This window comes from Castanea sativa, chromosome 8 (genome assembly GCF_040712315.1).
Source record: "Castanea sativa cultivar Marrone di Chiusa Pesio chromosome 8, ASM4071231v1".
NCBI lineage: Eukaryota > Viridiplantae > Streptophyta > Magnoliopsida > Fagales > Fagaceae > Castanea > Castanea sativa.
The window spans coordinates 38,164,458-38,177,014 of NC_134020.1; the positions used below are offsets into that span (position 1 = coordinate 38,164,458).

At 37.0% G+C, this 12,557-nt stretch overlaps 1 protein-coding gene across 2 annotated transcripts; it reads left to right on the top strand.

Moving 5' to 3' along the window:
* The first annotated feature begins 5,521 nt into the window (after positions 1–5,521).
* LOC142608220 (ribosome biogenesis protein WDR12 homolog) lies at positions 5,522–11,865 on the top strand. Of its 2 annotated transcripts, XM_075779950.1 has the most exons (8): positions 5,522–6,650; positions 7,416–7,609; positions 7,707–8,154; positions 8,715–8,826; positions 10,434–10,564; positions 11,039–11,147; positions 11,249–11,512; positions 11,602–11,865. In XM_075779950.1, the coding sequence occupies exons 5-7, from the start codon at positions 10,469–10,471 to the stop codon at positions 11,320–11,322; spliced, it is 279 nt and encodes a 92-aa protein (XP_075636065.1). In that variant the 5' UTR covers positions 5,522–6,650; positions 7,416–7,609; positions 7,707–8,154; positions 8,715–8,826; positions 10,434–10,468; the 3' UTR covers positions 11,323–11,512; positions 11,602–11,865. The 2 variants fall into 2 exon arrangements, with proteins under 2 accessions (XP_075636065.1, XP_075636063.1); XM_075779948.1 differs by lacking the exons at positions 5,522–6,650; positions 7,416–7,609; positions 7,707–8,154; positions 8,715–8,826 and adding an exon at positions 9,900–10,018.
* Positions 11,866–12,557: the final 692 nt, after the last annotated feature.

The following is a 12,557-nucleotide window of genomic DNA, read 5'->3' on the forward strand; positions in this document are numbered from 1 at the left end:
AATTTTGTTGAAACTTACTTAAAAGTAGTATATTTACTAATCAATATGAGAATTTTGTTGTCTTTTAGATGCTGCAATGATGATGATCTGAAGTGTTTCTTGCTATATGGTTATGTTTGTGTTATTTTCTCATTAATGAGAATTTTGTTGTCTTTTACATGTTGCAATGATTATTTTCTCATTAATGAGTTTAAATGTGGTTGGGGTTTTGATGGGGGGTTTTGTTAAATTGATTGGTGGTGTTGTGGTGATGTCTCTGAGTTTGTGTAAAATGTGTCTTATCCGATTGTAGGCATAATTTGACAACCAACATTTTTGGGGATGGAATAAAGTGGGTAGACAAACTTTATTCCTTTTATGGAATGGGGGTTAATAAACTGTAATATATAATAAAGTATCCAAAGACCTTCAATTAGCACCTCAATGTAATGGTTAAAGCATGAAAATCCTAATTGTTTATACTTAACCAACAAATCTTCTCATAGTTGGAAGCCAAATAAAATAAAAAGAAAGAAAGAAAGGAAAGGCCATTAATTGAGGCAAATGGCAACCACGTGAGAACCAGCCAATTCTCTTCTATGAGAGCAAATTGGCAATTGCTTGTCAGGTTCTTGGGATCATCAAAAGAATCAACAACTACATCAAATGCCTGACAACATGATAAAATCTGAAAGAGATTTTAGAAACTTGTTTGAGGAAAAAATGTTTATGCAATTTGATCAAGTTTTATTTCTTAAACACTTGAATTGAATTAGTTCTGTGCTGTATAACTAAAGTCTTGTTAGATGAAGGCTCAAAAATTGTGAATAACAATTCAGTGGACGTGCATTCTGATGCATGATAGGTAAAAATATTCCTCCATTAATTATTGATCTAATTCTGAAGAAAACAATATTATAGACAAAATTTGAGAATTAATGATACTAGCGTTTGTATATGAAGAGAAAGAGCCATTGTAATATAACGTATTGATCCACAATTAACGCAAAAATACCGAGTGTTTGTTCTTCATTGTTACGTTACCTTGTCAAAAGCAAATTGTAATTCATCTCATACAACATTTTTTGTATGTAATGTCTTCGAAACTAAGTTTGAGCTCGTTGACCAAATATAACAGAAAATTTAAACAAAGTTTGATTGAAGGTCTTGTAGTCTATATATGTGCTTGCTTCTTGAGCTGATATGTACAAATACAAATTTAAGATCCTCATCTGCAGAAGAGTAAACAGCCTAGTGGTCCATACAAAGTTTTCATCCCTTTTCCCTTTGAAGTGTCAATGGCTTTTAACATAATTACTACCTCTTCCATCTTTGGTCTATTGTTGGGGTTTGCATCCCAACACTTCCTCATAATTTCTACTAGAGAGCTTGGGCAAGCACGTCTTTAAATTAATTAATAGGATAGTTTACCTTTGATTAAACACTACTACCAAAATCCAAGTGATTTTATTTACTAAAACTGCTATTGGGATGACCTCAGAAATAAGAAACTAGAGGTGTACTACCGGTGGAAGCTTTTTTTGGTTCAATCACACACCATTTCTATACATGCATTCATTGGATGAATGTTTTTGCAGAACAGATTTCCAACCAGGGACAGAATGCTCAAATGGGGTTTATACAAGAGATAGAGCTTGTCTTTTCTATAGGAGTTGTATTGACGAATGCAGAGATCACATATTTTGAATGCCCCAATGGCTAAGAGGATTTGAAGAATTAGCATATATAGGTCTCTGCCTTGTTGCAGACTCACTCCTATAGTGGGATAGGTCTGTTGATTAATAGCATGGTGGGCAATTATTTATAATCTATGGTTACATAAGATAGGAATGCTGTGATTCATGATGGAGAAGCTCCTCGTAGTCATAGAAGAACATATCACTAATTTCATTAAGGGTATTACTATCGTATTACAGATAATAGAAAAAAAAAGTGTTTTTATGTAAAATTATGGCAAGTTCTTATATATTTAAGCTTTAATTTGATTGCTTTTGGGTTGCATGTTAAGTGGGGGTAAGAAGTGATGTTCACAATATTGTTGGGATCATAATATGTCTTACTGTATCCATGCTTTTATTTTATATTAATTGTGGTTTACTTGTCAGATAATTGCTAAAAATCTATTTGCTGCCATGTCGGATATGCAGGCAGTAGATAGAGTGAAGCCTGGACTCGACAATCTTACCCAGTTGACCTAGTAGCCGAATCATCGGTCAACTCCACTTTGGAGCCGCATCGCTGATGAGGTATGTAGTTGTATTATTAATACATGTCCATTTTATAATTACCTCGTGTGCACTACCTAACACAATGCTCTGTGTAGGAGGTGCCTGGCATCATAAAGGTTCGACGCTGTAAATGTGTATTGCCGCAGGGTGGGCTAGACCCACGTATTATGCAATACGTAGATGTAGTAGGTTTGACCAGGTTATTCAAGGTTCTTAAGATGGAGGTTGACCATGCCTTGATTATAGCCTTGGTCGAGCGATGGCGTCTGGAGACGAACAAGTTCCACTCACCCCATGGAGAAATGGGTATCACCTTGCAAGATATAGAGGTGATGTAGGGGGTTTCGGTGGATGGGTTGCCTGTCACTGGGAAGACAGACTTGGGGTGGCAAGTGGTGTGCCGAGAGTTGTTGGGCCATGAACCTCCCATGATACCGAACTCAAACAAGTCTATCCTTGCTTGGGCGAGGTTAAAATACACGTGGCTTGATGCATAGTTTCCCGCTCCCCCAACTGCGGAAGCCGATGACGAAGTCGTGCAGCAACATGCCCACTACCACCTACTTGTACGGATGGGGGCCCTGTTGTTCATGGACAAGTCGGCAGACCGGGTCTCAGTGTTGCCTTTGCAATTCCTTAACCCAATCAGTAAAGCGAGACGGTACAGCTGGGGTAGTGCAGCACTGGCCTGGCTCTACAGGCATCTTTGTAGTGCATTGAAGAAGGATGCAATGTAGATTGGAGGAGCACTCTTGTTAATGCAGCTATGGGCCTATTTAAGGTTCCCATAAATATGTCCTATTACAAGGCTACCTCTATCGCCAGTGCACTCAGGGCCCCTTGTCATTAGGTACATTCATTGAGTTCTCGTTCTTCAAGCTAAGTGTCTCTTAGGAATAATTATTTATGTGTAATAGTATATTATATTTTAGTTGTCTCTTTGATATAATTAAAAATATGTCAAACTAACAAACAAAAGAAACTTATCAATGCTTAGTATATGGATGTGAAATATTTGTGCAAGTTTGTTAAATGTAAATTTTAGTAACGAGCATTTCTTGAAACCCCATGTTTTGTAGGTGGAGCGGGCCAAAGAGCACTACAGAGCATGCCACACATGTCCTTGTTGTGTACCGGACGTCGCTAGCTACACTACGAGCAGAGCAGGTATTCAGTTAATTTACTTCCTTAATTTGAGGTTTTTATTTTCGTTTCCCTCAATTGCATGACCACGTTTTTATTTTTATTCTTGTTTGAATTCTTGGATTGTTGTAGGAATGAGTTGATTTAAGAATATTAGATCCTTTCTAGGTTGGTTATGCTTTTATTGAAGCCTTCTGGTTTATTTACAACCTATGCTTGGTATTAATGCTTTGTTAGATTAATTTGAATCATGGTGTTGATTGTCATCAAGTTTTGTATTGGATATTGCTGCCTTTAAATTCTACTCCTGCACCCTAAATAACCTATTAACAATAGAAAAACAAAAAAAGGGAAGGAATTGACTGAAGTTAGAGAATTGAATATGGTGATTCAAGGCTCTTATCCCCGCACACAATCTTCTCTTTTTCTTCCCCAATTTTCATACACTGCCAATTCTATCTCAGGCTTGAACTCAATATAATTTCATTGAATCCTGGAAGACATTTTCTAAACCTAAAAATAAGTTTATGAAAAAAATAAAATAAAATAGGGAGCACAAAAAAGAAAAGAAAAAAACCAATTTTGAAATTAGAAGGAAAAGTTTCACGTACCGTTCATATGTTCTTGTTGACTTTCCCACATTGGCTCCTGCGTTTGCACATCCTTGAACTCACTCTAAGTTGAAACCCCTAAGCTGCACTAACCGAAGAGAATATATTTTTTTACAAAATATTTAGTAAAATTGTTAACAAATGGAGTACAACCACCAATCCAAAAGAAGGTTCAAGTTTTGTACTCTTCTTGGTAGTAAAATACATAATTACATGATTAGATTCAGTATAAGAGATGCTATCACACCAAATTTCATACCAAAAGCTCATTCTTGCATCATGTTTCAACTCATTCACAGTTCAGTGCTAACTTAAACCAATTACAACAAAACTTAAATCTCACCATAAAACTATAACATAACTAGCCAAAAAAAAAAAAAAAAACTAAAAACCCTAGTATCTGATGGTGTCACTTAGCTTTGAAAGTTATGCATAAGAACATGGGGCTGAAAATGGAATGTGGATCTCAATCAACCTAGATCTTTTACTATTTCCTGCAGATCAATGCTAGTCATTGTTTTAATTTCTTGTTGACTTCATTTTGTTAATATTTTGAACACAATGTTGCTGACATTATACTTTTTGCCCAATAATCCTTGAAGATTTTGTGTACGAATAGAAGTAAGAAATTCCATGCTTTCCATATTACATATCACAAACATAATCTTAAATTAGTATGATGTCTCACTATCACAAACATAATCCACTTATGCATATTATATAGGAGCCCTATAGGCTTACGCTAAGCTCCCTGCCTACGTATTGCACCGCCAAGTAGCATATTTGGAGGGCCGAGGTGCCATTCATATATTTTTGGATAGTGGAGGGGCATCATCTGGAGCGGGTCTTCCGTCAGTTTGGGATGAAGCAACTAGTTCCACTTGTCATGGATATGTCGACTGAGCTTCACAGGATATCCCTCCAGGCTAAATGGGAGAAGGATTGGGTGGCTGAACATGCTCCCCATATTCAACGATGGGTGAATCGAGAGCATGAAGTTCGCGCTGCCCCTCTCCTGGACGGTGATGCGATGTACCTTGTTGAGTACATGGCGTGGTACAATCGCAACAAAAGGCGGTACATAACACCAGAGTCTGCGTACTGGGAAGTCATGGTGAGGCAACAATTCCTTCCCGTTTGTTGAAACCATTGTTCGATTAAATATCTTTAGCAGGTTTATCATGCATGCAAAACTCCACAATAATTATTGTCGTTACATCTCTATGAGTTTATCTTTCATTGTACTTTAATCTAAAAAAAAATACTATGATTTAAGTTCTTCATAAATAAGTGAATTTGTCTTGATCCAATTTGTTTGCGTGAGAAATGGTTATTTTTTGTTTTTTTGTTTTTGTTTGGCTTGTAATTTCAAATGGATGGTGCAATTCTTTTTAGTAGTGATAATTAGACATTTCATGTTAGTTCATAGTCACAGTAGATAGCCTTACCTCCAGGACTGAAAGCAAATTAGATATTTCATGATACATATTACCTCTGGGACTGGGAAGTCCCTTACTAAACTGTTGGTAGAATGCAATTTCCAACACCTATCTTTCTTCAAAGTCAAAGCTTGAAAGGCTAGGAATAGCAACTTCTAGTTTCTCAGGCCACAAAATCAAAGGAAAAAGAAAAAGGAACCAAATAGATGTTTTGTCATAGAAAATTATATGTACAAAGCAAACCTGAAAATTTCTGAAGTTGGGAAGGCTACTCTGGATTCTGTTGCTGCAAACTTGGGGTGTGAAATATTGTAGTATTTGTGATTAAATAAAAGGACGAACCTTGATTGATCAGTAGAAGATCGAGAGCTTTTGTGAGATGGGTACTTTTGGTATGTAGCAACACTATTTGAAATTCCATATGCTCTTTATTCAGAATTTCATTAGCTATATTTACTACTATTTTCTTTTGATTTTGGAACAGATTTATCCATGTTTTGCATCATTCCTGCATTCGTGCTTTTATGACGCCCTTGTTTTGTAGGTTTGGACGATGCTTAGGTCTCTACAGAGGTGTGACGAAGGTTCTGACATGCATAATGACCTTAAGCTGACACTAGAGCTTGTGGAGGAGCTGGGCCGACTTAAATTGGCGGATGTGCTTGCGGAAGCATCCAAAATTGGTACACAGGCCTTGGGTTGCGACGGGCGAAGTGGTAGGTCTCGAGGGGGTGGATGCCGTGGAGGTGGTCGAGCTGGTCGCGGCCATACAACCCATCCAGATCCCATCTACGAGGAAGAGGATGACTTGGGTGCAGAAGAGTCATGGCTTGCAGGTGATTAGGTACTGTCTGACGACGGCGGCAGGATACCGCAATGCACATCTAATGTTTGTGTTGGGCCATCCCACATCGTCGGTCATGAGGACATTGTTCCAGCCCAGACTACCTCTCGTGGTGCTAGCATGGACTATGAGGACCCTCCCCGTATGTCGCCCCTAGTTTTTAGTGGATCTGCCCATGATGGTGGATGCATATTTGTCCCCATACTAGGCATGCCCACCTCACCTCTAGTGCATATGGAGCCCACCATGGCAACTTCATCTCCAACCCCCCACGAAGAGGTTATACAGATTGAGCAGATACCAGCTAAGGACATTGAGTTAGTTGAGGGTTTACGAAGATCGCGACGCCCTTCTGCGCATGCTCCCGATTGCGAGACCGATGATGGTATGTACTTCGTCTACACTTCCCATCTTCTTGAGCTATGTATACTGTGCATTTGATTGAATATGTTTATTTAATTATACTGTTGTGTCTGATGAAACAGGTAAGATTAGACCTGTGAGGGCATATGGGTAGAAACGAAAAGATCATTGAGCAGTCAGAGAGTCTTGGAATATACTTCCTGTCTATAGGTGACTGGATATTTCTATTTCACTTTTCTTTTAAAGTTGTATTTGTTTTTTAGAGCTCGTATATGGTGGAAAAAATTCTGCCCGTAATTCGTACATATTTGCAATTTTTTCATTTTGGCTTTTGTGCTCGCTTCTTGTTACTGGGTTTTTGGTTTTAGATTTTTAGTTACCTTAGTGAGTAATATTTTCACACAAACTCTATGACAAAATTTTGTTAATCCTGCAGTAGCCTGCAAGAGGTTGGTCAACACAGTGATTATTGTATTTATGTTGTGCCATTGTAACTTAGAGAATGTCTTTTTATCATTTTGATAATAGTATAGATGGTTCTCCATAACAAACCACTCCCCCCCCCCTTCTTCCCTTTCAAAACAAAAGGAATTCAAATTATGACATGCATTTCCCGACATAAATAAGGGAATGCAATCACATTTCAGCTTCACGAGTCTACACAGTTGAGTGCTATAATTCCTGCTCTTAAATAATCTAAACATTGTGTGTGGCTAATTTCCTTTTTCACTTGTTTCGTTGTTAACAAATTTATTTGAACTTTGCTTCCACAATAATTTCTCTTCAGGAGGCATGATTACAAACTATGAAAACTCAAAAGATGCTCAACAGGAACTTTCATCCTCAATGGTTTCCCAGTCTTTTGGAGTTCCCGATATGACATTTAACTCAATTGATTCCACAATAAATGATAGTAGCTACTTGAACAGAGGTCCTTGGCCCCCACCCCCTCAGTTTCAGTGAATGAGGACATATACCAAGGTTTGATGCTTTAAATAAAACTACGAAAGCAACTGGTGATATGTTGTCATTTTTCATATTTGCCTAGGATTTTAAATTGGCCAATGCTATTGTGAAGGTTTACAAACGTGGAGCAGTGGGGAGATCCATTGATATCTCGTGATATTTAGGCTATGATGAGCTTAAACAAGGTCTGGCTCAAATGTTCGGCATAGAGGGACAGTTACTTATTGGAAAAGGTCATTGACCTCTTGTTTGGATAGAGAAATTGGGTTGGTAAGCATTCTTTGGATGTTTGGATATTTGGCAAGGTAATTATCCAAAAAAAAATTTGTTATTGTTTTTTGTAAGTAAGAATTTTTTGTTATATTTTCCCTTGAGGTGAAATTCCTTGCTCTTTATGGTTATTTAAAAGTTGATTAGTTTCCCCATTGTTATGAAGTTAAAATATGCAAAATATTGACTTTTATCTTCCTTAAGGGTATGGAAAGCTGCTGGAGAGTGTACACATATATTGGAAGGACATAGTGACGTTATTGCTTCTGTTGGTGTCATTAATCAAAAAGGTATAAGATACGGTGATTGATAATCTCTAAAGTGCTTCTTCCTTGCCAGAAATGTCAAAATCAATTGTTGCATCTGAACTTGGGACCTCTCTGGCCTGAATTGTGTTTAAAACTTTTTATGTCTGAAGCACTTTAGTAATAATATTATGCGCTTTTTTTTTTCATGCTACTTGGTTTCATTGAGTTAGCATTTTCATTTACTCTTTCTTCGCCAATATCTGCTTCTTTCCAATTGTCAAGGTTTTCAGTGGCTACTTCTTTGCACTATCAATTTTTAAGCTGTTTTGTATATACAAGTCTAAAAGGTAATACTATGGCCACTGCTTCTAAAGATCGCACCTTGAGACTGTGGAAGGCAATGGGAAAAAGCCAATGAGCCTTAACTCAAATTGCACTTTCTCCTCCCATTATTTTGGGAGGGGAGGGGAGGGTGAGGTCTTGGGTTCCAAGTTGAGATGGCATGTGTGTGTAACTTACCAATAAATAAATAAATTTAAAGAAAAAAAACAACTGGAAGTTTGATGTCCTGACTAATTAATATTTTCCATTTACTGTGAAAGTTTGATACAGAGGATTCTATAAATAATCCTATCAGAATCAGGGCATTCAAGATTTTGCGTGGACATACAAAATCTGTACAATGTGCTGCCGTAAACAAATACTCGAGATATGGTGCGATCCATTTTCTTTTTTGTTTATATTTTATTGATATTTCAATACTTACAAAAAATATTGATATCTATGTTGGCAAGATGATGTTTAAAGTTAAGCTAATAATTTCCCCTGTACGTTTTTAGACCCTGTAAACAACCAGATTAACCTAGTTTTTTAGCCAAGTTATTAACTTAGGTAAATTATGCAGATCTAGGTTAACACAAATATATCATATCATGCAAAGCAGCAGAAAAATAAATAACACAATGATATGATGACCCAAGAAAACCAAACCGGTAAAAAACCTCGGGATGATTTAGCTTAACTATCCTCAAGGTAAAACTGAATTCACTATAAAGAAATTGAAGTTTACACAATAGCGACTTAGACCACTAACATCCTATTGCTACGTTGAGTAGGAAACTTACTACCATGACCACGTGATAGCTCCGAGTCCACGGACTACTTCCTTCTTGGATTCCCAACAAGCACAAGCACTCCCGCTTGTATATCTTTAAACTCTTAATGCAGCAACTGAATGATCATCGAGTTCTTGACATAGTCTTGATTCTTGATAACCCTAAGTATATGTAAATGCAAATACCTCTAGATCTCACAAGAGATTCACACATACAGCATAAACAAAAAGACTCTAGAGAGCTTTTGGGTACAAACCCTAGATACAAAAAGATGCACTCTCTTCTCTCTCTTAGAAGCCTTTAGAAACGTGCTTAGGGTTTCCTTTATATAGTGGGAGAAGTAGATCTAAAACCCTAATCCTTAATAGGCTTGGGCTGAGTTGGAAAAATCTACAGAAAAACAATCTGCACGACTTTCAATCGGTCGAGTCTAATTCTTGATTGATTGAGCCAGATAGAATTGCATAGTAAATTCTGCAACAACTCAATTCCAACTTTACATATAAGATACATACTTTGAGCAGTCTAAATAAGACTAAAAAGGTTTTTAATCATGGTTTGCCAACATTACAAATTAGAGTTCTAATACATTTACTAAAGGTCTTAGAACCTAACATTCTCTTTTTTACATTCTTGGGACCGGTGGGATGTATCCATATGCTTAGGTTTGTTCAGGTTCTTGGGATAGCACGATCAAGTTATGGTAGACAAATGAGAGGGCGTGTGATAGTGATCTGGTGTCAATTAAGAAGAGAAAAGGGAATGATCAAGCTGATGAATCTCAATTGGAGGTATGGATGTTTCATGCTCATGCTCCCTTTGCGGTATTAAAATATGTTTGTATATCGGATGTAAAGCGTAAAATATTTGATTTGATTCTGTTCATAAAACAAATAATGACATGATGGGAAAGGTAATACTTAAATTTAGATGTTAGAAAGAGTCCGATGCTTCATTAAGGAGATGTCACTTAATCATCGAAAGGCTAGTATTTTCATTGATACAATTGTAAAGAAACTATTTCTTATGGACGAACCCTTGGAACATTCTTACATGTTGAACTTTGATTATAATTTCATTCATTATTTTGTTTGTTTGCCCTTTTGTTCTTTTAACAATCTTTTCATAAGTAGGTTTTGAGTTTAAGATGTTACCCTCCAATTATATGTTTTGTGGAAAGTAATTTTTGTTATCATTATGTTTTAGGGGGAGGCTGTGTCTACACTTGTAGGCCATACACAATGCGTATTTTTTGTGGTATGGCCACAGCAGGAAACAATATATTCTGCATCATGGGATCATGGGATGCCAAGACTGGCAAAAATTCGTCAGACATAGTAAGTGCACATATTTTTCAGTTGTCTCTATCTATCTGTTTCTGTTTGTTTAATTGTTTTAGGCAATTTATCACAAAAGTTAAAAACAAAGTTGCTAGTTTATCTGTGGTGGGAATGAGAGGGCGTGTGTTTGGTTATCAAAATTTCTTGAAGTGGGTTTATATTGAACATCTTAAGTCCATGCTGATTGAAATCACTCACTACTGAGCTCTAAATGATTATCCAGACTACTATGCAAGATGATTCAATACTATTTTTTAAATAGCCTATTTTATGTTTCTCCAATTTGGATTCTTCCTTTATTTGTTATTAAATTCATTTTCTAGAAAAAGCAAAGCATGTTATCTCTTAGCATTAGATGCATGTCACAAGCTATAACAGCAACATGTTTATTTTCCTAGACTTACTTTCAGCTCAGAATTGGATTTGGCCACTCACTTCCAAGTTTAAAACCATTCTCTCCTCCATGGACAGTTCTGCACGAAAGTCCTCAACTGCCTTGATGTTGGAGGTGAAAGTTCTGCTCTCATTGCAGCTGGTGGTTCTGATCCCATTCTTAGGATATGGGATCCTTGTAAACCAGGTCTGTTAAGCTAGTTAAGTACCATTGGCTCTCACTCTTTCTCTCTCTACACACGCATATTTGCATCACCAAAATTATAAATTTTGAAGGAACTTCTACAGGCTCTTTCAATTCTCGTCTCACACTTCTTGGATTTCGGCTTGCAAGTGGCATGACAACTCTTGGTTTCGTTTAATTTCTTCATCATATTATGGGAAAGTAATGTTATGGGATCTAAGAACTGCGGTATTAAATTCTCCCTGCTTCTAGTATTTGTCTGTAATTCATGTGCACAGCCTATTTGTAGGAAAAAAATGATTGTGCACCTACTTCATTTTGTCATGTTGCAGTGGCCTCTAGCTGTCATTGAGCCACACAAGGACAAGGTATAAATTTAGCCTCTCTATTTCATCTTTTCTTCAATGCACAAATTCTAATGTTTTCGTTAATATGGTGGTCTCTTTTGTTAATTTAGGTTCTATGTGCTGACTGGTGGAAAGGTGACAGCGTAATTAGTGGTGGTGCTGTCAACTAGTTGGTATATTGAACATCTTAACAATTGCTAGGCCAGACTTGTTCAAATGTTCGCTTTTTGACTTTCACATGGAGGGTTATGTGATAGAAAAGCCTAATGGCCATTGCACTATGTTCATGTTGTCATGATTAACTCTGGGAGTGTCATTTTGGTTGGTTTGGCCCTAGTGTAAGATCAAATATAATGCAAGGCTTTCCTTTCTAACCGCATTATTGTTGCACTTAAGTTGTTTGATAAATTGCTTATTTGAGAATTTGTTCAGTTCCAAGACAATTTCATTTGTGTAAAAGACAAATAAAAGTATTTGGAATTTTATTGGTTTGTTTTTTCTTTTTTCAAATTCAAAAAAATGGGTGAATTGTTTGCTAGCTAATCTCTTAAATTTGGGTTAATGTACGCATCATTCATTATTATTGGCCCAAACCTTCTAGGGCCTCATATTGTGCCCAACGCAAATCCATCTTTTTGTATTATGTAACTACACAATAATGGACCGAAGTGAACCAAATAGATCTCATGCGACCAAAGCTGATTGAATAGGATAAAATGGAGTGAATAGAACCTAGTGGACCAAAGTGGACCGAATAAGACCAAAGTTGTGCTGAAACAAAAATACCCACACTGCTAGTCAAACAGCTTATATACAATTAGCAGGTTAGTTATCAAGCATCGCAAGATAGCCACATTGCTAGTCAAACAGCTGGAAAACGATGACACTTCTAGTTAAACCACAAGGATTTGAAAGTAGTTACTTGGCATATATACACATCTTATTGAATACCACAACAGGAAGTCATACTTTTGCTGAACATTGACCCGTACGCTGTCTCATCTGTTTGTTGACTTCATTATCCCCTACAGCATGGGCCACCACCTCATTCAACATGTTCGCAGTC